The sequence below is a fragment of the Falco biarmicus genome, chromosome 3 (genome assembly GCF_023638135.1).
Source record: "Falco biarmicus isolate bFalBia1 chromosome 3, bFalBia1.pri, whole genome shotgun sequence".
Classification (NCBI taxonomy): Eukaryota; Metazoa; Chordata; class Aves; order Falconiformes; family Falconidae; genus Falco; species Falco biarmicus.
Window position 1 is genome coordinate 90,212,321 of NC_079290.1, and position 25,834 is coordinate 90,238,154.

General features: G+C 40.9%; 1 protein-coding gene across 7 annotated transcripts in view; it reads right to left on the minus strand.

The window, feature by feature from the left end:
• Positions 1-3,721: 3,721 nt before the first annotated feature.
• PIGN (phosphatidylinositol glycan anchor biosynthesis class N) overlaps positions 3,722-25,834 on the minus strand; it is a 106,961-nt gene continuing 84,848 nt past the window's right edge. For 2 of the 7 annotated variants that reach the window (XM_056331326.1, XM_056331331.1), the window contains 9 exons: positions 24,790-24,892; positions 22,223-22,325; positions 20,610-20,696; positions 17,965-18,020; positions 17,417-17,492; positions 16,032-16,105; positions 13,075-13,117; positions 11,378-11,430; positions 3,722-4,125 (listed from right to left, as the gene is read on the minus strand). In XM_056331326.1, the coding sequence (XP_056187301.1) occupies positions 4,002-4,125; positions 11,378-11,430; positions 13,075-13,117; positions 16,032-16,105; positions 17,417-17,492; positions 17,965-18,020; positions 20,610-20,696; positions 22,223-22,325; positions 24,790-24,892 (719 nt within the window). In that variant the 3' untranslated portion in view covers positions 3,722-4,001. The other 5 variants (XM_056331327.1, XM_056331328.1, XM_056331329.1 and 2 more) reach the window with 5 other exon arrangements.

The window sequence follows — 25,834 nt, forward strand, 5'->3', positions numbered from 1 at the left end:
ATCTTTGTTCTCATTCAAGAACATGAAGGCTGTAGCAGCCTTACGACAGCCACAGCATGTACTGAAATTGCCAAAGCTTGTGAAATCTGAATTAATCTGTGAGGGGGAAGGGGAAGTCATTTAGTTTGAGTCACAAGAGGTCTTGATACAATCTAAGCTTCATCAGCTTTGAAGAAACAGCTCACTCCCTGGATGGATGTCAAAAGGCTGCGGTGTACAGCCTTGATAACACAGTAGCAGAGAACGATTCTTAGTGCTGAACATTACAAGATTTTTGTATCATCTGCTCTTCAGTACGGCTTCTCCTGAATTACAGCACCTGATGGGCACTCCAGGTTAGCTCTTTGGGGGTCCCTGGCTCTGAAAGCAAGAAGATATAAGCTTTGCAGAGGTTTTTACACTATGAGTATAGCTAAAAAAAATTGTGCAGCCCATGGCATAAATAACAATATTGATCTACCTGCCTTTCCCTGCCTGAGATTTTCACTATCTGGAGCCTCACCTGGTCTAGCAGTCAGAGTCTGCAACTCTGCTACAGGCGCAAGAAGTTAGACAAGAGGGCTTGGGGTAACTCTGCCTTCTTGCCCTCAGCAGAAAACACAGGGGCTGGGTGATACCTGCACTGGCCTGCAAGGCTCTGCTGGCTCAGAGCCTCCCCCTTTTCTATGGTCCGTGTGCTGTCTGGACCTCGTGAGCAGACATAATGCTTGAAGACCCACAAGCAGAGGAAAGGAAAGCTTAAGCTTAACTCAACTGAGTACAAAATTTTATTCCTTACTTTAGCTCCTAAGGTTGGGCAGGACTTTTTATTGCTGATGACATTTGTTTCTGGAAAGGAAAGGAACATGCATCGTGGGAGGAAGAGCTGACTTTGTCACACACCCCATGGGGCTGCATAAAGTAGCTGAGTGGGAGAATTTTTGACACCTCCCTGTGCTGGAGTAAACCCAAAAGTTTTGGCCAAGACTCTGGCAAGAGCCTCCCCTGGGGAGACACGGGAATAGCACAGCCAATCCTGCCTCTCCATGAGAGCTGCTCTCCAGCACTCCTGCGGCCTCGGCTAGAAACTGAATTCACAAATGGCACAGAGGGACCAGCGGGGGAAAGAGAAAGGTCATCTAAGGTTGCTACCACTATGGCCCAACCAAAGCAAACAGCAAACCAGAACACACGTCTGCAGAGCAGCACTGGGGAAACAAGAATACATGCGTTGCAAGTGTTCTCCCATGCTCATTGTCCCCTTTCTGCTCTTACAAGAATGGATGCAAAAAACAAAGCCTAGACTGTAGAAAGACACTGCAGAAGCCATAAGCAGGAAGAGTAATTGATGCAGGTTGTACTTTGGGATGCCATTTCCACTTGCCTGCATACCAGAGTATGTGGATTATTCCTACTACCATAGATGAGCAGCACCAGCTGCAGTGGGGTGAGATGCTGTCTTACCACAGGGAGCTGGTAATAAAACATGAGGCTTGAGCTCCTCTGCATTCTCCTGGGCAGCCTGCAGCACCAGACAGTACATACCTCCAGTGTGTTCACTTAGTAGGTAGGACATCCACTTGGTCTCATCATAGATAACAAGCAGTTTTGACACACTTGTAGAAGATGTGCCTTCAGGGTGGCAGCCCTGTGGGCTCCACGTTCCTATTTTTTCAGTCAGTTCCTTCACATCACATCACACCAATGCCAGCTGTTCAGCTGCTCCCATCAGTGAATTTGCTCTACAAACAATAGTTTGCAAAGAAATCACTCTAGCAATGGAGGTTGGGATGCTCAATGGTACAGCTGCCTATAGTTGTGTGTACTGAAATTATTGTGGTTTAGACAGAGGTCTCAAGACATCAGCTAGTTAACACAAAGCTGATTATACAGGACCTGACAATGACACAGTACACCATCGATACTTGTAGACTGGGGTGGAGGTGGGGATCAATCACTCTCCACAGCAGAGAACCACTGGATCTAAGAACAAGTGCAGCAGATTCCCGTGCCTACGCACAGTTTCTGCTGTAGCAGCAACTTTCCACCTGCTCATAGCTGCTCCTTGCCTTGGCTGTACAGTATGACTACCAGCAGTGGACACATGCCCACCCTTCTGGCATGCAAGTCTGCGGGTATAGCCCTGTAACAAATGTGAAATATCTTCTGCGACTGAGACCAGCTGTGCTAGCAACATGCCCAGTAGGACCACCAGACCACTACCTAGTGGAAAAATGACTCCCTCTCCAGCACTCAGACACTCTCAAGAGGTACTCTAAAGCTGCACAGATGACTACAAGCCCATGATATGGTATTTTTCTAGCACTCAACAAGCAGATGGAGGTTTGTGACTGGTTTCTCTCAGCCAAACTTCCTGCGGAGGGATGACTAGTTTCCAGAGCGTTAAACAGACTTGTGACCACAGCCAAATGCCAGATGGCTGGAAAGAGTATTGGAACAGCCCTCATGATGAATGTCTAACCTTGGCTGGCAGCATCACGTACCGTATGTATCAGCTCCCAGATAGCAAGGCCTGTCTGCATGTTGGGTGTGAGTCACAGGGATATTACACAGCACAAGTTTTAGTGATGCTATCATACAACAGGGTAGAAAGAAGAAATTTTTTTCTTTCAGTCACTTCCTTCACTGTGCAAACGGTTCTACTTCAAAAGGCCCTTTTTATTGATGGTGTAGATGGAAAAAGCTGTTTCAAAGGCAGGACACCTAGCTCCGTGCAGGCCTTCGGCTGAGCAGGAAATACAATTTTTGTGTAATTCTGGAAAGAGATGACTTCAGGGAACGATGAAGCTTTGAGGTGTAGGTGGGTACTGTAATTTGTGCTACTTCATCAGCCGCGAGCTGGTGGTACGGAAGCTGCTGCTTGTTGTTGGAAGGGCTACAAAGTTACAAGTCTGTCTCAGAGCCTCATGCAATGGATTTAGTTACTAGGTCCCCCGGGGAGCACACAACAGCAGACAGAGCCTCTCAAGTACCCTGGCTCTTTGCTCTCACTTGTAATCGGCGTATAACCAGGGGATTTGTGTCTAGGTTTGATTCGTGGTGCAGCCATTACCCAGGCTGATGCTTGTAATCAGAAGCAGAACACAACTGGAAAGGCAAACAAGGAAATAAAAGGAAAAAAAGCCTCTGAGTGGCATCACTCTATGCAAACCACCAACTCCAGCTGCAGTTTCACGACCTCTTTATGCTGACCCAACTCTGGGCTGCCACTGACACAATCGGCTCTAGCCTTCCTGCCTGCCCTGAGCCAGATAAGGGAATCTGAATGCTATTTTATAGTTCTTTAATCAGGTTGCTTTTCATTGAGATCAATTACTTAAGCTGGTATACTGTTCAGCCCACCCAAGCACAGGAGGCAGGAGGAGAGGGTGGTCAGTAGCAGCAATTCGCACTGAGGTTACCTAAAAGCTGTTGTCTTACAGCACCAGCCTCCCAGCACACCAGTCTTAACCTGCCTCAGCATAGTCTCACATGCACCGACACAGCTTGCAAAAACCATGGCCAGTTTCAGAGATATTCAAATGTGTATGCCTCGTCGGCTACATACAAATCAGTAATCTGCCCAGACTGATTTCATTTGTGCTTTTAGTCTGCGAGATGCTTATATGAGACATGAAATGAAGCTAGGACTTTGCAGACTCCTAATGAGAGTGAGCATGTGTGAGACAAGCTGGCAGACAAATTATAACAAGAAAAAAAACACCCAAAGATAGTTGCCTAATTATTTTTAAAATAATTTTGTTGCTGCTTTTATTTTCAAGGAATACGTGCACTTGAAGAGTAAGGCTGAGGATTTTTTAGCCCCACTGATGTCTAAGTGGCAATCTCCAAATGCAAATTTCAGTCATAGGACAGCATTTAATCTGTATAAGCAGAGCACTCTAACCCCTGGATGGGATTTTGGCACTCTTGTCCATTAACCTGTATTTACATTTCAGAGGTGGAGGTTAGTTCAGAGGAAGCCTGAGGATGGGAACAAGGCAGGAACATTTATCACTTTATCACGTGGAATGGTGCTTAGTCCTTCTGGAAAGTTCAAGTCTCCGTGTAGTTAGCAGCTGGGCCAGTCCATTCATCAGCATCATAAATATGGTCAATGACATCACCAGCACATAGTGGCTAATGCTGCAAGAAAGAGAGAGATAAAAGAAGTGAGAGAAAAATGCAAATTTGCAGAGTAAAAAAACCCTCTGACAAACAACCCCTTGAATATTTTTTTTTCTTTTTAACTAGGCCTAATTATTTGCCATTTTACATATGCTGTTCCTGAAAGACAACCATTATAGCAGCACTATCGTGTCAAAACCAAAGTCTGTGGCAAAATAAAATGGTGGGGTCAACAGAAAGCACAACTGGGCATACACGAAGTAAGAGGTACTGGGTGTATTTTTCATTCAGGGGGGTAATTCAATGTATGTGACTGAAACCATTGCAAAACTTCTGTCTGCTGTGGACTGATAATGCAGAAACTAGGGAGAACTCACCATCAGGTAGACATTTGTTGGTAGTAAGACAACTCAGATATGTCAGCTGAAGTGCAATTTTCTAGAGAAAACACTAGTCAGGTGATGAGCAGCTTTAAGAAAAAAACCCCAACTCTACTTTTTCACTCGACATTTCTAAAAATTGAGGATTTCTCTGCTGTAGTAACACATGGTTTCAAAGAGATTAAACAAATGAGTTCAAGAGTGGCTAATAAACACAACATAAAGATGCAGGTTCTGAGTTAGGAAGTCCTTAAGTCATTAATGATTAAAAGGATAATAAGCAGAGAGCTTGTTCTCCACTTGCTCAAATTGTGGTACCCCATGTCCACTAGTGTTAGAGATGGGCTATTTAGGGTCAGACTGAGATTTGACCTAGGATATACAGCACCCTGTGTTAAATGTCTGAATCAAACTGCTGTTAATGTAAGCCACTAGCCATTAAGAAATCAGAATTTTTCCAAATCCAGTGACATTTCAGGCTAGAGTTGCAGACGAAACACTGCTGCACCCGTGTCCATCGTGTATCCAGTGTGGCTGTTTGTTATTTTCCTGGGACTACTGAAAATATTGGCATTCTGACACGAGAGGTACCCGTATCTCCCCATGCACCAGTACTCACTGTTTCAAAGCAGATGGCTCTTTAGGACAAGTAGCGTAATTTCAGACCTATGAAGTCTGAATTTAGTCACAAAAAAGGATTGCAAAGAGCACCTGCCAGTTTAATGACCTAGAATTTCTGCCAGAGGACTCATTCAGATTGAAAGTTTAGCCATGGAACAACAGTAAAGCTCATAATGCTGACGCTATCAATCCTCACAACCCTGAGACTGTGAGAATCCTGGTGCTAGCCTACCACAGCTTAGCTCTGTGAAGTGCAGAAGCACCAGCTCTTAACAAACCTGGGCCACAAACCAACGCGAGACAGTAAAAGTAATCCAAAAAGTTCACTAATGAGCAGGAGCTCTTCCACAGCTGGATACCAGCAACCAAAGGAGCTGAGGTCTAACCAAAACAGATGAAGAACACTGAAAGGGACTTGACTCAAGCTACATGATTTTTCTGTTTCTTAGTCTGACTAAACCTTCTCACAATACCTTGCTCAAAATACATCGTTTTAAGAAATCAATTCTAATGTGAACAACTCATGGTTTAAAATATCTGACAGGAACCATCTTTCCTATGTGTCTTTCCTATAAGCATCTCCCCCCTCCAGCTCTAGCTAAGCAGAGCAGCATGCCCATGAGAGCCATATTCCTGCCCTGTTTCTGTGGGGAAGGTGTAAGATGACACAGCGAGGACCTGAAGTCAGGCACAAAACCTACTTTCACCTGGTCAGTGCACTTCAGACTCCATAGTTCATGGCATATATACAATAACAAAGATAAAACAACTCCCTTAAGATCTGCCCTTGAAAGTCCAGCTGGGTGTGTTACAGGTTCAGTTTCAGTTCCCCATGGGAAAGAACATGTTGCCAACTGAAAGTCAAACCCTTGCTGCAGTTATCTTCATGGCATAACATGCCCCTGGGGACTGTACACACACCACAGGTACAGAAGTTTGTGTGGCTCTTAGGGAACAGCCACTCTGGTAAATGGGTGGATGGCTGAACGTCTCATGCATTACTGGCAACACCCCAGTTTTCCTCCTCACCAGGCACCAGAAATGTATTGTTTTTCATATAAGTAGCAACACCACTTTTCTTCTAGCTTTCAAAGAAAGCTTGAATGAGAAATCTGAAAATCAGAAGCCAGATCAAGACCCTGCCTTTATTCCTACAAACACCCTGAGACAGTCACCAGAGGATTAGCAACTTGCTGCCATCAACATGGTCCTTAGGCATCTCAGTTCCTGTCTACGCCAAAAGGAGCTTTTCCAGATGTGGGTGCTAATCAATGATTTGGGGGGCATAGAGAGGGGCTTTCTCAAAGGAAAAAAGTCTCTACAAACTCTGCTTAGCCACCTACCAGTCGAGGAACAGGGTCTTCTGTACTACTGTAAAGAAGAGAGTGCTGCACACATTCCTGCATTGGTATAGCGCAAAAGGCTGAATAGTTACACTCCTTTATTAAAACATCAGATATTCGGAGTAAAGAAACAAAATATAAAAAAATAAAATGCGATAGGAGCACAATTAAAAACAACTTCAGTCTACATGTCACAATTACAAACAGCCAGCATCTCTGGGGCTATCAGCAACTGGTACTGCAGTACCTGTAGGCAGCTCTGCTTCGTAAATTAGTTCTCAGGCTGGGGCAATGCTGTAATTAAACAAAGCAAGCAAGACTCTTAGAGGTATATGCCACAACAGCAGTGGGAAAATCTTGATCCCTATACAGCCCAGAACTGTACCCTTGACTGGATCTGCAGTTACAGTGAAGTAGGCAATTCTCAAAACAAGCCTCCTCCATCAGAAGGCAAACCTGAGCTGACAAGAGAAAGGAGCGAGACTCTAGGTTCCAAGCAAGTTAGATCCATGTGGAGGAAGAAGAGACATCAAACAGATACAAGAGAAGAGCACAGTAGGGCACAGTGGAGCAATGCTTATAAAGGATGAGATAGGCAGGGACAGGTAACGGTAGAGAAGAGGTAGCTGGTGTAGAGGATGATGGATGATCTAAGGTGAGGCTGCACTGTTCAACAGAAAGGTGAGTGCCCTATATATAGGCCAAGGTTAACAGGCAAAGCTGGTGCTACAAAAATTTTTTATCAGGGACGAAGACACCTGTTTCAGTGGCGAGGAACCAAAAGGAGAACATATGAGGTACCACCATCTCCTGTCTTTGCTTGTGACAATGTACATTGGTGGGAAATACTAATCAAAGACAAGAAGAATCAAAGACCAGTAAAAAATGAGGGGTGGGGGTGGGGGTGGTAGGAGGAATCAATCTTGCTCCAAAACGTGGCTTTCTCTTAAGACAGCCTAATTTTTAAGATGGCAGGCAGACCTGATTAGAAGCTGAGAAGACAGGAAGATGGAGTAAGTTACCAAAGCAATTAAGAAACTTGAAATAAAACAAGTAGAACAAAAACTACTTGTGCAAGGACTTGGAAGAACACACTCCAGAAGAGTCCAAGGACCTTATTTCTATGTGACATGCGACTTTGAACTGTGGGATTGTTCCCAAGCATGCACTGAGACCCTGAATTTAGATTCTGAGTTTGAAGGCTCCTGCATTTCCAGCCAGGATCCCACATCCTCTCCCCTCTGTTTTACACAACACAAATCACAAAGCACATCACTCCTGGCTCCTGTTTTAGAAATTGTTGGCAAACACTGTTTTCCTCCTGGTTACAAATCTTGGTTTTAACAGTCAGACCTAGAAGCCTCAGAATCCCAAATGTGAAATTGATTCTGTTATCCTAAAACCTAAAAAAAATCAGTCTCCTATGCTTTATCTATGTCCCCTGAACTTTGAAACTGCAGGGTAGTTAAGACTGTATCTTTTATCTTCCAGAGACTGCTACAAAAAGAGAAAGGAAGTAGTACAGTATGTGTCTGTATAAAATGATATAATACTATCATAGAAAGAAGCTTCAGGGTTTATCTTGACTATCTGAATATACCGCTATTTACAAATTGCATATACTGTAGAGATACAGTAGGCTTTAAAGGCTATATCTCTCTATCTATAGAGATAAACGAACCTTTTAAGCCATAAAGAAATCATTTTAGTGACAAAGAAGCCAGAAAGCCAGCTATTCCATTTGTCTGTTATTCAAGAATAAAAGAATCTGTCAGAACAAACTTCTCATGATCATGTAATACATACTGATACATCAAAAATAGTAGGAAAACTGCATTATTATTTTTACGAAATGTAATGATGTATTCTTCTAGGGCATATGATGCAATTTAGGGTGACCTCAAGATATGCAGGTAGAGGGTAAGGTTAGCAGATCTCAGAAGCTTGCATAAGCCACTGCTTGACTTCTGCATTCACTGCAAGATTATTATCGTGTTATTGTATCAAAACAATGAAAAGCACTCTCTGAAAAACAAGTTCACATTGATTTTGGCATGACCATTAAAAGAAAAGGGGCTTTAAAACTTTATAAGAAGCCATAAATATTTATGGTAATTGATAATTCACTGAGAGGAGGGAATCAATGGTGCATTGATAATTTGCTGAATGTAGTAATACAGGACTGTATGTTGGATCTGATGTTGCTCAGCATTTCATTAATAATCTGGAAGAGTGGGAAAAGTAGAAATCTCTTTACATTCAAAGACAATACTTAATCGGCGTGTTGAATTCAGCAGGGAGAATAAAGACATCACATTGGCAGACATGATGGCAGTAAAACGACATGTAACGTAGTTAAGGCATGGTAGAATGAGACATAAAAGCCAGGAGTTAGGGGTGAAATAAAAACAAAAAAATGAAATATGTTAGTTCAGTAAACAAACCCTATTTCCAGACAATGAGAGAGATCCATTAGGAAAAAAAAACATTACCATGAAAAAAGCAGTGAAGGTCTGGGTTTTATTGCAAGGGATTTAAAACCAGCTCTTACACGTGAAACTTCTGAGCACTGCTACTGGAAAACCCAAGTATCGCCTAATGAGAGTTTCCTACTGAACCTGCACATTCTTAGTAAGAGAGAGGACAGAAAAAAGTTTTGAAGTGTGGTAATTAGAATCCATAGAAAGCTATCACCACAAGAAAGAACGAGTATGGAAATATACATCAGAAGCTTTGCAAATGTGGCACATATACCCCCAGACTCTTGACAGACTTTAGAGGAATTAATCTTCAAGGAGCAATTAAATAGCTGCTTTTGCACCTGTGATTTCAATGATGTGGTAACTAGTAATATAAAACAAACCCTGGTAATTGAGCGTGCACACACACTTCCTATCAGTGTCACCAAAAAAAAAAAAGAGAAAAGCTGTCCCTAAGGGTGCACCTATTCGTTCTGTGAAATCCTACACAGGTTTTGTTGAGATACAAACAGCTGGAAAAAAACAGAACCGTTATTTCCTTAACTGACTCAGTCTTCTTGGGAAAACTTTAGCAACACCTAAAATATATTTTCAGACCTTGCTTGTCAAAGGAACAGCAGACGACGCTGCAATGGGCATGCCACAGAGCTGTCACTGCAGTTGCAACAGGAGGACAGGAAAGAGCCATGTTAGTATCTCTCTCCCACTGGTTTTGGGAATCGCCCAAAACCCCATGAAGCTCATCTTCCCTTTCAGGAATAAACAAACAAAAAAATGCTCTGCTGTTGCTTGCTAATTTTGCCAGGCTTGGGGATCACACCATTAGAAATCTGCTCAGAGGAGAAGGTTCAGGTGCCAAAATATTGCTCATGATAGATAAAATAAGGACCACTGCAGCTCTGTGCCTATGGCTTCATCTATTTTCTTATGCAACCTAGTCATTTTATCTTACGTGCATATACACACATATACAGAAAACATATAAAGAGACTACAATAAAACAATGTAGGTGGCAAGGTGCTCAAAAGCGAAGTAATGACAGATTTAAGGCTGCCTGAGCATTATGCACCATCACGTTAAAAACTAATCACAAATTACTCTTGTGAAAGGATTTTTTCTGTGCTTTTTTCAGTGCTTTCTTCAGTGCTCAAAACACACATGGAGAGGCAGAATTACGGTTGTACATAATGAACTCCCCTAAACTCTTCAGGATAAGGCACATTTCCAGCTGAAATGAATCCAATGATCTATCACCATTGTAGATCTCTATGCTATGAAGATCATATATATCACAGAGGAAGTTTCTGGGTACTTGTAACAGTTTATATTTTTGCTTGCTAACTCCCAATTAGAAAGCTTCTTGCCCAGCTAAACAGAGCTTTTCTGAGGCCTTTAATATCCTTATTAACCTGCACAGGAACTCATGCCAAAGGATCAGGCCACCTGATTTATCGTAAACTGACCACAGCAAGGAAGTGTGATGTTAAAGTATCGCTTCCACCATTTGATCTAACTGTATCTCTCCCCATTAGGAACCTTCAAAATGTAGCTACAAGCAGGAATTTGAACCTGCAAAGAAAACAGACAGAATACATGTGTGCGTGTGTGTACATGCATGCATACACTGGAGGGAACAGCACAGCTCAGCAAAGCACAGAGTAAATATAGACTAAACAGAATATTAACAGTGGGTCACTATTCAACTTCTGTTTAAATAACAGTGTCAAGTGACCAGACTGGCTGGATTACTAACAACACATTCCCTGCTAAGCTTATTACAGCACATTATCTATTTCCACAACTCAGAGAATGTAAATCTGAAATGTGTATTCCTTGTATTTGTTATTTCTAGACTATTCACAAATAAGACTGCACCTACTCCATGATGTATGCTGCGGACGCCTGTATGGCTCATAAGGCAAAACAAATATTCTCATTTTAGCTGTGATTTCTATGTTTAAATGCTACAGATTTAGTCTTCCCTAAGTAGGGGAAGGATAAATGCACAGCTCTTGGTAGCTACTAACACATTTGCACAAAGTTCATTAATTCACAGGGGGCTGTATACAGGGGCTTAACTAGATTCAAGACAATTAACAATTTTGATAGATCACTATTTTAACAGCAATTACAACAAATTCAAATGCAAAAGAATAATTAAATTTTTTTGGTGTAATTAATGTTTTTTAGAAATCAAATCCTGCTAACTGTATTTCTTGCCATGCTAGATTCATTACTCCATGTTGTTCTGACACAGATTTTAAGACACAAGTTTTGGCTTAGGATGGATATACACATATACATGTGTGTGCACACATGTTGTGAGTACATGGAACATCAGTGAAACATTACAGAGCCTAACTGGAAAAAATTATAAGAGTAGGTAAACAACAACATTAACCTATGAGCTTTTTAAAAATGCAACGAAGGCAAAAAAATACTGTACCTTGTTCCAATATCCAGCCAGCTTCCATGATCTTTAACCAAAAAGAAAAAGTGCTAGGAGAGAAACCAACTTTCATTAGTACATCAGCATCGCACAATTTGAAACACAAAATTAAAAACCATGGTTTCAGGTTGTTTAATTGAAGTTTCTAGTTCTTCAAGTAGAACAAAGGCAAGACCTTTCTAGGAATGCTCATTTGGACCAAAGTAAAGAATAGTGTAGGAGCCAGAAACAGATTTAAGAAGTTTCAAACATAAACAGCTAAAGATGGACTAAGTTCTGTCAAGCTGGGCTTGCAGGAAACAGATGACCAGCAGAGAACATTTTCAATAAGAAAAACCAAGCCACCTTATTGTCTGAAATAATGGGAACCCAAATAACGCCTAGTGCCAAAGAGAAGGCTGCATATTGTTTTCATGGAATTCCAACACAAACTTCTTTGGGCAGCTTCGACAGTTCCGTACCCATAAAATGGGAATAATGTTGAGAGAAGACAGCACTTGTCTGTTAATGGATGTCCCAAATTCTAGCGGGTGGCCACACTGACTCACAACCACAAACCAATTCTCTTTTTTTTTTTTTCCTGACAACTTTCTCATCTCTTGATATATACACACAGCTCCTGCAAATCAAACCCCCTTGGTAATATTTTGTTTTGTACACCAAGTATGTATTTGCTAATTGTTTTAAAATATTTAGACCAAAATAGGAGAATACATGAGCTGTAAGAGATATGCTGGGGTTAGACTGACTTTATTAGTGAAATGTTATGAATGTGGTTTATTGGTTTTTTAATCCTCTTCCTGTGGAAGTTATCAAAAGAAACAACTGAAAACTATACCTTCTCCATTTCTCACTCTACAGACAAATTAGTCTTTATTTATTCACTGTTTCTCCTATCAGGTGAGATCCACAGATCACACCGTACAAGGAAATCACATTAGGAATGCTTACTCCAAAGGGATGAAACTAAAACAGAGTGTATGAAGTAAGAACACCAGCTCTACATGTTGCTTTGAAAAGGTTTGTTTACCTTGTGATACCCAGTGGCATTGCTTGCTGAATTGAAAACAGTTTGAGGGGGCAATGAAAATGTATTTTTGATCTGTAAAAATTATGTTGGGGTATCATTCAGCTTCGGGTTGTTTCAGCTAGTTTGGTCTGTGGACACAAGCCTTCTGAAAACAGCGATTCCTAACAGCTTACTACAAAGGGCACAAAGTGACTTTTCAGATGTTGTTGGTCTCCTGGATTCTGACAACTTTAACAGCACTGGAGGGTAACACATTTCTCCTTTTCCTCTCTTTTTCAAGGGAAGGTGGGGTGAATAAAATGTTCAAAATCCCTGAAAAATTAACTAAACCCTGCACATAGCTAAAACTGAGATTCTCATTTAAATTCTTCCCAGGAATTTGATCGGAAAGGACATGAAAAACTCAGAATCATAACTTACTGCTTCATTTTTTTCTCTTATTATTAAGAGAATATTGCTTCTTCAGAAGCATTAATTACATGAAATTCAAAGAGTAGCGATTGGAGGAGTTTTATCTCTAAATTATGCTAGGATTTCAATCCAATTCACTGCCCTAGTTAGAAAAACTTTGAAGTCTGAACCAAATTCAGATCTCTCTAGATGGAATTAGGAGAACCCTCTGCTTCTTGATCTTACTTGAAGAGAATGTGCAACAACAACTTACCAAAGCCATAATGTCTGAAATCACAAGAACAATGAGGAGGAGGCTGCAAAGAAGAAGGGGGGGGGGGGGGGGGGGGAAACAACACCAGACCATCAACTTTTATTTATGGACATATTTACAAAGTTTATTAAAACCCCCATAAAGACATTAAAATAAGATATGATTTCTTGCACTTGCTTTTCAATCGTTTAGATACATTTCAACGTATTAGAGAACAGTTAAAATACACAACTAGGAAACCTGCCACTTGTAATCCCACCCTGAAATATGACATGAAAAAAGACATTTCACATTAACAGAGTTTCAATTTTGCAGCAGAGAAACCTAAAGCGAGTCACTTCTTGGAGAACAAGAGCATCTTACAAACAGCACCTGCCAATTCCTGATACTGGGAGCTCATGTGCCAGTTAGAGCAATATATAAAGCTGGTTTAGAAGCTTCAAGATGGACTCAAGAGTGAGCAAAGCTGTGTGACACAGGCAGACAGATACCTGAGCCCATCAGTTCTATCCTGATAACCACTCTGCTGGGTAGGGAGGCTACTAAAGGAGGTGCTCGCCCCTGGCTTCCAGATCTCTGGGTGCCTGTAAGCTGCTCTGGGAACACCCAGCATTTTGATGGCATGCTCCCGAACCCACAGGCCTCTCCATCAGGTGGCAGGTTACTTCTGGGAAGTAGGCTGCAGCCAGTAAAAGGAACCAGAGTGCAGCTTGCAGAGCTATTTTTTCCCCCCATTAACCTAATCTTCTTTTCATTAAACTAAATCCTAAATTACATGAAAGCCATTGCTATAACTGGTTAAAACTAGTTTCTAAGTTAATGACACAGAAGCAATGTTGCAAACAGCTGACCCATTAACAGAAAAGTCTTTAACTAGAATACAGTTAATTTATCAGTACTACCATCATAAACCCATGAAGGTTTTTTTGGAAAAAGTCCTGCTGCTGCATTGCGCAAGCATGTACTGCGGGGACACCCATACCAATGCCTCCTGATGAGGAAGTTTCTGATATTACCTACTTCAACTATACTCCATTAGTAAATAAGGATGCAACAAACCAACTGTATCTCAGGTGCACTGAAAGGCTTCTCCACTTGCCTATGGCTCAGACAGGATGCTGCAAATCTTGTAGTGCCTAGGAGGCACTCAACCAGAGGGCTATTCTCACAGGTAAACTCCAAGAACATATTCTGACAGAACATTCCCCACAAACAGCAAAAAAAAAAAATACTTAAGTCTTCAATCTAGAAATGGAGAGTTTAGGACCAATTTGTCCAAATCACAAGAATCTACTTTTTGCCCTTCTGCACTGCAGGAAGCCTTTCACAGGAGAAGGACAACACTAATTTCAGAGCACATTTGTACACTGCAAAGACAAGATTGTCCCTTGTGATGGCTTATTTTATTTAGCAGGGGCAGCAAGAGCAATAAACAGTGCAGCACAGACTTCAGGATGCGCTGACAATCAGAGCACAACCTCTCCAGGGATCCTGGGAGCATCTTGTGGTTTCTGCCTTGTTCCCAGGCTGATACTGTGGCAGCATCACTGCTATTGTTACCTCAGCACAGCTAAATGAAGGCGGCAGAAACACCAGCTTGAGTTTCAACCACAGCCTCATAAAAGCAGCACAGATGTACTCGTGTCCCCTGGTTTAAGAAGTTGATACCATTTCCCCACTCAGATGCACGTTCCATAAAAGCTTGCAATATCACCAGCACTGCCAAGGCAAGCATTCACAAGTTGGGAAATGCTGACCTTTATGATGTCCAAGCCCTAGAAATGGAAGTCACTAGCTGGTCTTCTGAGCAACCCCAATTCCTCAATGCAGCCCTGCTCTTGTATAAGCCTTAGCAAGGTGGACAAATACCCTCCCTTGGGGGTGCAGGGACAGCCCAAAGCATGCTGCACACAAGCCAAGGCAGAGAAGGTAAAAGGGATGGTGTCCCTTGTGCTGCTCCTCAAACAAGACAACAGATTTGGGGCTGCCCTGTCCCTTGCTAGTACTGGGTAGCGGTGTGTAAGGAGACAACAGGCAGGATGAAAGCAAACAGAAAGGCAGAGGGCAACACATGGAGCAAGGGCAGCTTCCTCCTGCTCAGTTGAGCAATATGCAGGACAGAGTCCCTGCGATCCTCCTGTCACCGACAGCAAGACTTTTGGTCTACCCCACACAACATCCCACAGTGACAGACTCAAAATCGTGTGGCTGACTGGGACCTGCTCTGTCTCAGCACCATCTATAATCTCACACGATGAGCAGAGGATTCAGTCATGTGCACTGGGTCCACTGAAAGGGGTAGGGAGTGGGGAGTGCTAACAGTTAAAAAAAATAAAAACCCTGAGACAGTGAAAAGCGTGAGGGCGTTTCAAATCTGGATACAGCAGCCTGCAAGGCTGGGCACCCATCCCACATCTTCTCTGAGAAGTCTTTAGAGATGTGGAAAGGACTGGCAGCCATCTAGTCCTACTGCAAAAAATCTGTAATACTGAAGACATGCAGGAACAACTGCAGTGGAAGGGCATCTAGCCTGGTTTTTTTTTTTTTTCAAATGCTATTTGTGGTGAGGTCAGTGCTACAAAGCTATAAATTGGTTACATTATAAATGGGTTATTTTAAAAATAATATACTGTAGGTAAAGATGCAATATAAAACAAAAATCAGGCTTTAAATTCTGCTCATTTTTCTACATTATGAAGGAAAAAGTGCTCCTGTGTATTGTCAACAAAGAATATTAAATATCTGATTGTTTCAGACAGGGCCAATGCTTCCATTTATATTCATTTATCACTTAGAAAAGAAGTCCTGAGCTTGCAAGAAACCCTCAAAATTTAATAACAAAAGTAACAATTTGATCTACTTTTAAAAAAAATTTTGATTAAGATCTGACAACTCTGAGTTCTTGCAAAATATATTTGAAACCCTTACTAATACCAGAAACATAGCATTTACTGTACCTCTTAGAAGATAACTGTGTTGTGACTTGAACAGCTTCAAAAGCACACGATACCAGAACAAATGGGATTACAACCTGTTCAAAACACAAGCTACATTTTGGTTTATAGCCATATTTACAAAACAACCTGGCAGGTTGTAGAAACATTTTCCTGCTTTTGAAATTAACACAGAATGTGTGTTTTACAAAAATAAAATATTGGCAAGAAAGGGTAGAAACTCATTTTGCAGGAAGCACATTTACTAAATGAATAAAAACCCCCTTCCATGGTCATAGCTGAACTGCAGTGAAATAAGCCATGAGGCAACACAGAAAACTATAATTAAAACACATTAATGATCCTCACTTCATTTATCCAGTTTAGCACTAGTGATAAATGCTTCAACAAGGCTAGAAGACAGAACAATTCAGGTCCAGTATCTCAAGTGACATGTTGCAGAGCTCCAAGTGTAATGGGACAATGTCACCTCAACCACAGAAAAATCTGAATATAGAATATATTCATTAAAACAAGGATCATACTGCCCCCCCCCCCAGGGCAAGTCAAGCAAATGTAAAAAATTCAGTAAATTAAGAACAAAACAAACAAACAAGTTAGAAACAGGAATGTTGCCTTTTTCTCTTTCCAAAGTTGACTTGTAATCCTTAAATTAGTAGTGTAAATGCATTGCTAAAACCTGGTTTCTCACATCCAGAAGGTCTGCATTATCAACTTATGTCCTGCAGTATAACACAGTATACCTGTAACTTAAATCTGCTTTCTCTGGGGCACAAGCAGAAAGGCAGAGGAAATACTGCTTATTTTAGCAATAATCCATAAATTCCACATCTCCCTACCTGTTTGCCTCTTTACCCCTCTGGCAGACCCTTTACTCAAATCTTAGAAAAGAGCTCCTACACCTTGACTGCAAACAAGTGCAATCCAACCTTTGACAGATTATTAAAAAATATAAAAAATAACATTAATCATACAATGATAACCTAATCAGTAGAGCATTCAAAGCCTGTACTTAATGTAATGAAGATGGAGCTAATAGAATAAATATATCCTCAATGTTTCTGTAGATATTACACTATAGGGAAAGCTTATAATTTCAAAAATAATTTAAGTCTTTTCAACATTAAAAATTGGCATTTTAATACAATAAACTGATCTAATGCAGTTACATTATACTTCCATGCACTTCAGCTTCTCTCTTTTGGGAAGCAGAAGGATCTGTCTCTAGAAACACTACAATGGCTGAAAGCTTCACACATGGTTGGGTGGCTAATGAAGCTCAGATACATATATATGTTTTTGTAAATTGCAAAGGAACAACTGCGTGTGCGATACTTTATTTATTAAACAGTTCTTTGAGCAAATTTCACTAAGGTAAGATTACTAACCTTCAGCACAAGCAAGCCTCCCATTACGAAGGGACTGAACACAGTCAAGAAACAATAGACAGAAGCAGGATCAAAACTAGAGAAACATGAAAAGAAATTACAACGTATCATTGAAATGGCATTTTCCATTAAAGAAACCACTGTAACACAGCGGGCGTATACACATTTTTAAACAAGGCTTCTAACTTTCTCTTCTCTCACTCAAATATTAAATTAGCAGGAACTGCATACCTCACTTTTCTTTCTCAACAATTTTTCTCTGCTCCTGTCTTGCGAGATGCCACACTGCTGGTGAGCAGCCGAGCTTTCTCTGCTCATGCTGCCAATAACTTCTAATGGAAATTGAGACAACCTCGTAACCAACAAGCACAGGCTCTTAAGGAACATGTTACAGAGAGTGGAAACAAAGTCAGTTATCGTTATTCTACTGACTATTGCTTTAATTCTGCTGCTGTGATTTTTCTAACTAAATTCATGTTTAGTACACTAACTGCAGGAAGAACCCTGTGTTTTATACCCTGTATCTCAAATCAATGAATAAAATTTACCTGTTAACAGAAGCTATGTTTCCAGTGCCAAAAAAGGCTGTCACTATGAAGAAAACCTAGATGTATTTAAGGAAAATACATGACAGAAATGGTTGCAGTAAGACAAATGCCGCAGTTTCCCCCCTTCATTCCAATTTACTTTCCAAATCCTATCATGAAACTACAAGAAGCTGACCCGCTATTACAGCTTTACACTGCATTAAGAACCCTGAGGCATTGTCTAGCTCTACCCAAGATTTCACACACGACTACACCAATCTCTTAAGTTTTTAAAAGACAGAGACTGCCTGGATAAGATCTTAGAGCCTGTCCTGAGGTCCCACCAGAGAGGTGCAGCTTTTTTTTTCTTGGCCCCTCAGCAGCAAGATAGGAACATCCCTGGACCACAATCCCAGCTGCACATTTAAACACACATGCTCTTGCAGAAAGTAACAACAATGCATGTGTACTGCACACCAAAAGAGATGGCTTTATTGAGGGACTGACTGTGGAAGAGGTAATTGGCTATGAAAGAAGCCTAAAGGTTCCTAGGCTATCCCGCCCATAGGTTTGTTGTCCAAAGGTTATGGCAAGTCTATCCACTCCAACACGGGACTCCCAGGTTTTTTTCCTTACTTGAGGGAAGGAGGACAACACTTGCAGTACCTGTATAGCTGGAAGGTTTTGGATAAACCCTACCCTTTCCATCTAGGTACAACACTTGCTGCTCTATGGGCACATGAAAGATATTATTCTATGTCCTGAGCTCCTTGGGGCTCCCTGTAGCTCCCAACTCTTTGGACAAAAATGGTTTTTAACTGCTTTTTTTGCATCACGCAGAGGGTTAGTCAGTGATGATGGCTGCTGTTGCCAGAGCCCCCTCTGGTCCTTCCACTCCTGTTAGAGCTCCTGCATAAACAACTTGCTACCAACTGTTCAGCAGAATCATTGGGATTCCACATGCAATCTTTTGGAAGGATTAGGTCAGCATAACTAAAGAAATTATGCTTCCCAAGAGTATCACATCATTTCAAGTTTAGTAACACAGCAGTCTAACAGCACAGCGCAGTTCTGCCAGTTAAGGTTTATAAGAACAACAGTTCTGCCATAAAAGCAAACAAAAAAAGCCAGTAGCACATAGGTCTAATCAAAATGCTAAGCGTAAGCAACGCGAATCTTCTTCTGGAAGATCAGGGTATAAGGTCTCAGCACATGCTGACTCTGGGGCCCTGCATAGGAACCTAGAGACAATCTTAAGATATATAGCTGACAAGGTCATAGTTGCAATGTGACTGCTCTACCAGAAAAGGTTTCTCTTCTAATACTACTATTTCTAAATGTGAAATTGTGTATTTTTTCAGGAGCTGAACAAAATACATCGAAGTGTTTCAGATTAAGTTGAGATTAAAGTAATGCTACATTCAAGTGTTAGATTGAAGTGGTACTGTGTTGGAGTGTTAAAAAAATACAATTAGATCGTTTGATTTTTGTTTTGGCTAATTTTTAGCATCTGACAGACAGCAGCAGCTTTACCAAAAGTTAGCTTATTTTTTGGCAAAATAGCAAATGAAATAAATTTACTGCAAGGGGTCTCATCTGTTTTTCTAAAGGAAACACACAAACATTCAACTCCTGGCAAATTGTTCTGCCTCCTTCCTTAGCGCTGAACTGTCTTCTTAATGAGGGATCTGCCACACTTCCTCTGCTGCAGATTCCCAGCATCCAACAGCATTGTCCCAAATTCCAACAGCACAAACTCTGCGACTGTGTTCCACCCTCTCAGCTTTAGTTATTCTACAAACTACAATGCCTGCTTTTGCAGGAACCAGTATTGACAGACTCCCTCCCTAGCTCCAGCTACAGTAATCCACCTGCACTAGAAACCTGCATGTCCCAGACTGGGTCATAATTTCTCTCCCACTTGCATACCCATCACCCTTGCTGCCAAATACATCTCACTTAGCTGCAGTCCCATGATGGAGGAGAAAAATGACACCATCACTAAGTCTGTACAGTGTTATAAAAAATAATCAGCTGTAGTTTCAGTTATAGTAATGCAAAGTAACTGCTATGTTAATGAACAAACAACTCTTCCCTACAAGCCCATATAATTTCTAACAGCAGAAACCATGTGTGATATAAATAATTCTAAGTCAGATACTGGGAACACATTTCACTAAGAGTCTACTGGAACTCTCCTTATCTGCCTGGCCATGGCCAATGCTTGCCCCCTAACATAATCTTCCTAACACGCTGCCATACTTTAAAAATGAGAACATGAGAATAACTTCAGTCAGTATCACCTTTTCTAACTGATTTGTGAAGCTTGAATGAGTTCCCTCCAGCCAAAATGTAATACAACAAAACCAAACTGAAAACAGGACGTTTCAGAAGGAAGTCTACCTCAGCTGTAATGGTCATAAGAGACCAAATTTTGAAAAGGGGCCAAGGAACCAGATTCTAAAACAGTGCAGTTTATACTGAATTTTTTACTACTTTATCAAAAAAACATAATGTACAAGACCATTGCCTTTTGAGCAAAATTAGTCAAATCATCTTCACCAGCTCCCGCTTTCCAGTGGCTACCAGGCTACAAATTTTGATTGCAGGGCCTTTTGAAACAAACCCATCTTTTCCCTGGAATACAGCAACCGGCAAAAGGATACAAAGAAGTATGATCTGCGGACGTCATCTAGGTGGAGCTGTCGAAACCGAGTTATATCAGTGGCATAGGCAAAGTTGAAAACAGCAAGCTGGAAAGACAGCAGAAGAAATTAATACTGACTATCAACTGATTTACTTTGATAGAGCCACCATATTTTTACTGCCGTGAATGGGAAATAAACCTACTTCCCTATCAGCTGTTATTAGAGTAGTATTATGATGAGGACTGCAAACCTTTCCCATATTTTCATGATACTTTAATGAATCTGCTGGAATATTGTACAAGTGAGATGATCCAATGAACACTGGAGCTTCCACTGTTATCTACACTAAAAATGAACCTCTGTGCCTTAGACTTACCATCATCTTCTTTCATCATAAATATTCCTCCTACACACATGCACTTTCACTGCTCACATGAGCATGTGGATAAAGACCCACAGAAATACAAAGACTGTAATTATCCTCAGCTGACTTATGTAGCAAGTGAGAACACCAAGACATTCATCTCCTTCACTCAGTTCTCAGCACAGTATCACTTGACCTGAAGAGAAATTGTCTTCATGGAGTTTAAGAGGTCAATGAACTCCTTTTCACCAGGGAAAAGATCCAAGTAACAGACATTCAACACTGACAACATTAATTAAAAATAATCTTACAGAGAACTGAGCTGGATTTTGTAATACAACATTTACTTTGTGGCATATGTTAACGGGCATCCTAGAGACGATCTTTCTATCCGAAAAACGGGAAGCAGGGATAAGCGTTATTGTTCCTCTGGCCACCTCCATGCATCTGTACCAAGGTTCTCTGTGACCTGCACCACGGACAGCACATTTGGGAGAATCAGGAGCGAGCTGTGCAGCACACCTGCCTGGCTCTGAGCACCCAGGCAGCTCTGCAACCAGCACTTCGGATCTAACCGAATCAATGGCATAGCCAGAGTTTGTTAAACCCTTCACCTAATCTAAATGCTAAATAATAGCAGTGTGAGCAGCATGGGCTTTGAAAATTGCTGACAAGATACTAAATTTTAAGGGGAAAGAAGTTGCGGTGATGACAAAACTCCCTCTCCAGGCAAATCCGAGAAGGTGCTAGTTCCAAGCTAATCTCTGGCTTGTTGTTTCTCTAATCAGAACTAAAACTCTGTCCTTGAAGAAGGAATGGCAGGACAAAGTCAAACTTCAGATTTCTGGTATTTCCTATGGGTTATTTCAGAAATAAAATTATTTCTTTTCAGCCTCTCACTCATGGTTCTGCCATCAGAATAAAAAAAGTACAGTGACGTTGTATTTATTCTGAAGAGCTACCATGCCTTACGTTGAATTAGCACTACACTTGGTAACAGAGTTTTGTAGCCTACAGAACATACCGCTAAGTCAAACTGATTTCCTGCATTTCTAGAAATGGCTCTGATGTGAAATATCTTCAATAACATAAATGTCTCTTACAAGGTCATATTCCTATTTCATAAAATATCTGATACTGGCTTCCCAAACTTAAAGGAATGCAAAGTGTTGTTCTGTGAAAACCACTCAGAATATTTATTACACCCTCAAGGAAAAAAAGAGATAAAGTTGATCATTAACCTGATATAGCTATCTGGAGCTGTTACCTTTGATTTGCCTGAAAGACCATAGTGCTGAAGTGCTTCTTGCTCCATATTTATCCACACAAACATCAAACTAGACAGCACCAGTGGAAACAGAGCTTCATACCTGAAGAGTGCATAATAATCATAGTCAGTGCAGTCACTAACAACTATTTAACATCAAATACTGACATGCTGCTTTACTTTTTTCTTCACACAAATTATATAGTAAAGACTTAGTGGCATTCTCACCCTTCTCTCCCCATTTCTAAGGAGCACCCACAGTTGGCTGGCCAAAATTTGAAGTCATACAGTAATTACATAGTAAAAGTAGGAGAAACAGAGGCTGCATCAGCTTTGTCATGTTGCACACCCATTTTCTCACTTGATGGCTACCACAAAAATGGATGAGGGCCCTCTGTGTCATGATTAACTTTAACAAAACTGGGATAAAACTAAAAAGAAGCACGGGAAAAAAAAAAGAATCATATTTGGCACCCATTTTCTGCAAAATGGAAAATTTTATAAGAGCTACTTGGAACTGAGGGGTTACAGTCCAGCCTAGGCAGTGACTTGTGTTTCTCTAGGTCCTAATCAAGCTCATTCTGGTGATCTCAGTCTAGTTCCAAGGAGAGAGGAATCTGTTAAATACAAAGAACGTTGCATTTCACTGAAGAGTCCTTTTCTTCATTATATAGCAATTCATTGCAATAGCAGCACCAAGGCACACTCTAACCAAGGCTGCTAAACTGTTCTAGCTACACCCCCTGTCTCAGAGGAGTACTTCTGGCTCCAACAGCACTCAGAGCGAGCAAACTATGAGTGTACTTATGTGAGAGATTAAAACCCTTAGATAACTTAGGGGTGTAGATTGTCATTGAATAATACTAATTTTTCCTTGTCTCTACATCTCAGTTGCAATTCACAGTGCCTCTCAGTTTTGGGTTTTTTTTTCTTTCAGGGTAAAATTATAACATTGACACTGACTGTGACACTAATAGTGACAAGACTTTAAATTTTTGCCTTCCCCCCTCTCCCCGTGGACACACACTTACTTGTCTTAAACTGAGAAAACCATTGCAGTTAATCTTGGTAGTGTTTCTGTTGTGCCTCCCCAACAGTGTAGCTACAAAGCAGTTTCAAACTGGAATGATACATTTTGGATAGACATTTCTGCCTTAATTATCAGAATGACAAGCAGTTAAACACGAAGACAACAATGGTTGGGTTGTCTCTAATGAAAGGACCTGCAATTCTCACAACACTCTACACTTGCCTATAAATTTAATGTCTTCAACTGAGTCAGTGACAAATGGCTGTATGCAACCACGCTCTTCAGCTGGCATCAACACTTCCACTTAATTGCACCCAGAGAGGTGCTGTAATTATGTGTGCAACACAGTAAGTTATCATTACATGGTATAACAGAGCACTGAAGACAGAAACACCGGATACTCCTGGCATGGAGCGCCTTGTTTTTGCAATGATTGGTTGTTTTGGGGTTTGTTGGTTTTTTGGGGTTTTTTTTGTGTGTGTGTGGCTTTTGTTTGTTTTGTTTTGAAAGAATTGTTCCAAAATTTGTTGGGTGTCTCTGATCATTGTAGGAAGACAGTAGAGAGCTGTCAGTGTTTAAATGGTCTGGTCCAGGGCCAAAATACAAACAGGGAGGTTGCCAGCCTCAGAGAGAACAACATTCATACTTTATCCAATAGCCAGGACTAAGAAGGTTGAATGTAATAGTGTGTGTGTGGACAGAAGTAAAATTAAGATCAAAATCTTAGTGGGGAAGAGGGAAGGGGAGGCAGGATATTTAAAATAAAAATAAAAATTAAAAAATGTGCTTCATCCAAAATGAGAGTATCCGCAAGAGGCAGCGATTGCAAAATGTCTGCTGCAACATATTTTATACCACTAAATTTTCCAGTGTAATTAAATCCAGAGAATAAGTGGGAGGGGAGGCGGAAGGAATGGTTCCTATATTCCTCATTAAGTATGCTCTTAAGAGATACTGAGTGTAGGAAAAAAAATGGTTGGCTGACAGCGTTTTCTTCATTTACAAGCTCTGAGGAGTTGTCTTTCATCCAAAAAGAAGCAAGCCCTACTGTTTATAAGGACTAGCATCCCTTTGAAAAAAATTATGTTCATGAAAATCTCTGTGAATAAATTTCCCCCTCATTTTAGGGCTACCTGTTTCCTGTCACATGGCATTTTAGCCATAACTAGATATCAGCGCTGAGCAGCTGGGAAAGAAGTTATTTCCTTTTGTTTGCAAGCAGAAAAGCAAATGCTGAAACAACATAAAACAAACTTAACCATTGTGTTACTCTGGTGCAAGATTGAATACAAACCCTTCCAGTCACAGTTTGGTCTAGCTGAAAGGAATGTGAAAAAACCAGTGTTTATAATACAAGGAGGAATATGGAAATACCCCATAAATTTTATTTAGGAAACTAAGCAAAGAGATAAATGGTGAGACTACAGTTGGAAGCACATTACACTTTTAACAAAAATGTTCATGAGATTCAGCAGTTTGATGTTTAGCCTTTGATTTCCATCTGTCAGACCAATCAAACAGAATAAGAGAGAAGTACCCTGTGCTGAGGAGCAGGTAGGTAGACATCAGGGAGAGCACTATGCTGAACAGTCGCTGGAAGAGAAACGTGGGGCTCAGTAACGGCAGCACCGAGGAAGAAACTGCAATAAAAAAAAAAGATCCATTGGTCACTACGTGCAAAACATTTCGACCTTAGTAACAAGACAACATTCTTCAAATCTTGACACTTTTTGTACAGAAACTCAATACCGGTCATATATGCCCTTCTGTTTTCAGAAGTTACTTTTGCTAAAGAAAACCCAATGTTTGGAATGCTTAATATTTATCAAAAGTAATTTCAGTTGTCTATCATTTTAATTCCCTGGCTTTCTACCTCACAGCCTTTACAATTTCTCATGAACTGATGTCAGTAAGTCCTTCAGAAGATGCAGAAGCACTACCCCAAAAAATAGTCAAGTTTGACTGTTTAATACTACTCTGAGAACCACTTACTATGGCCCTGATGACCTCTGGCCATCAGTTACCACAGTTACAGAGCCACTGCTCCATTGGATTAGATTAGGAAACCTGCAACATTTTGAGGTGTAACTGAAAACACTGCTAAGTAAAGTACAGAAACTATCAACTTATTAGCTTCTCTACTTGAAAGTTTTAAAACAGGAATGTTTAAGGAACTACAGGGGACCTATATGTGATGATTCGTGCCTCTTGACTTCAATGCGTAATGCATCTCTCTGACACAGGTGTGGGATTCTTAAGAGTTACATGCTGCTCCTTAGTGCAGTCCATTGCTCAACTGTCCGGTCAGCCCCAGTTAGTAGAGTCTGTGTTGCCCCTAAAGAGATGACTCCAGCTAGGAAACTTCTGCAGGTGAGGACAGGGCCCAACAGTTTGCAGGAGGTAAGGAAAATCGGAAAGAGAGGAAATGGGCTACTGGAAGAGGGAGTAAAGAGGAAGAAAAGCAGAGGAAAAGTGGCCAGTGCTTGAGGCGAGGAAAGGGAGAAGGAAAAGCATTGTTGTGAATTAGTCTTTAAACCCGATTTTTTTAATATGAATTTTGTATGTGTTTATAAAGAAGTGCG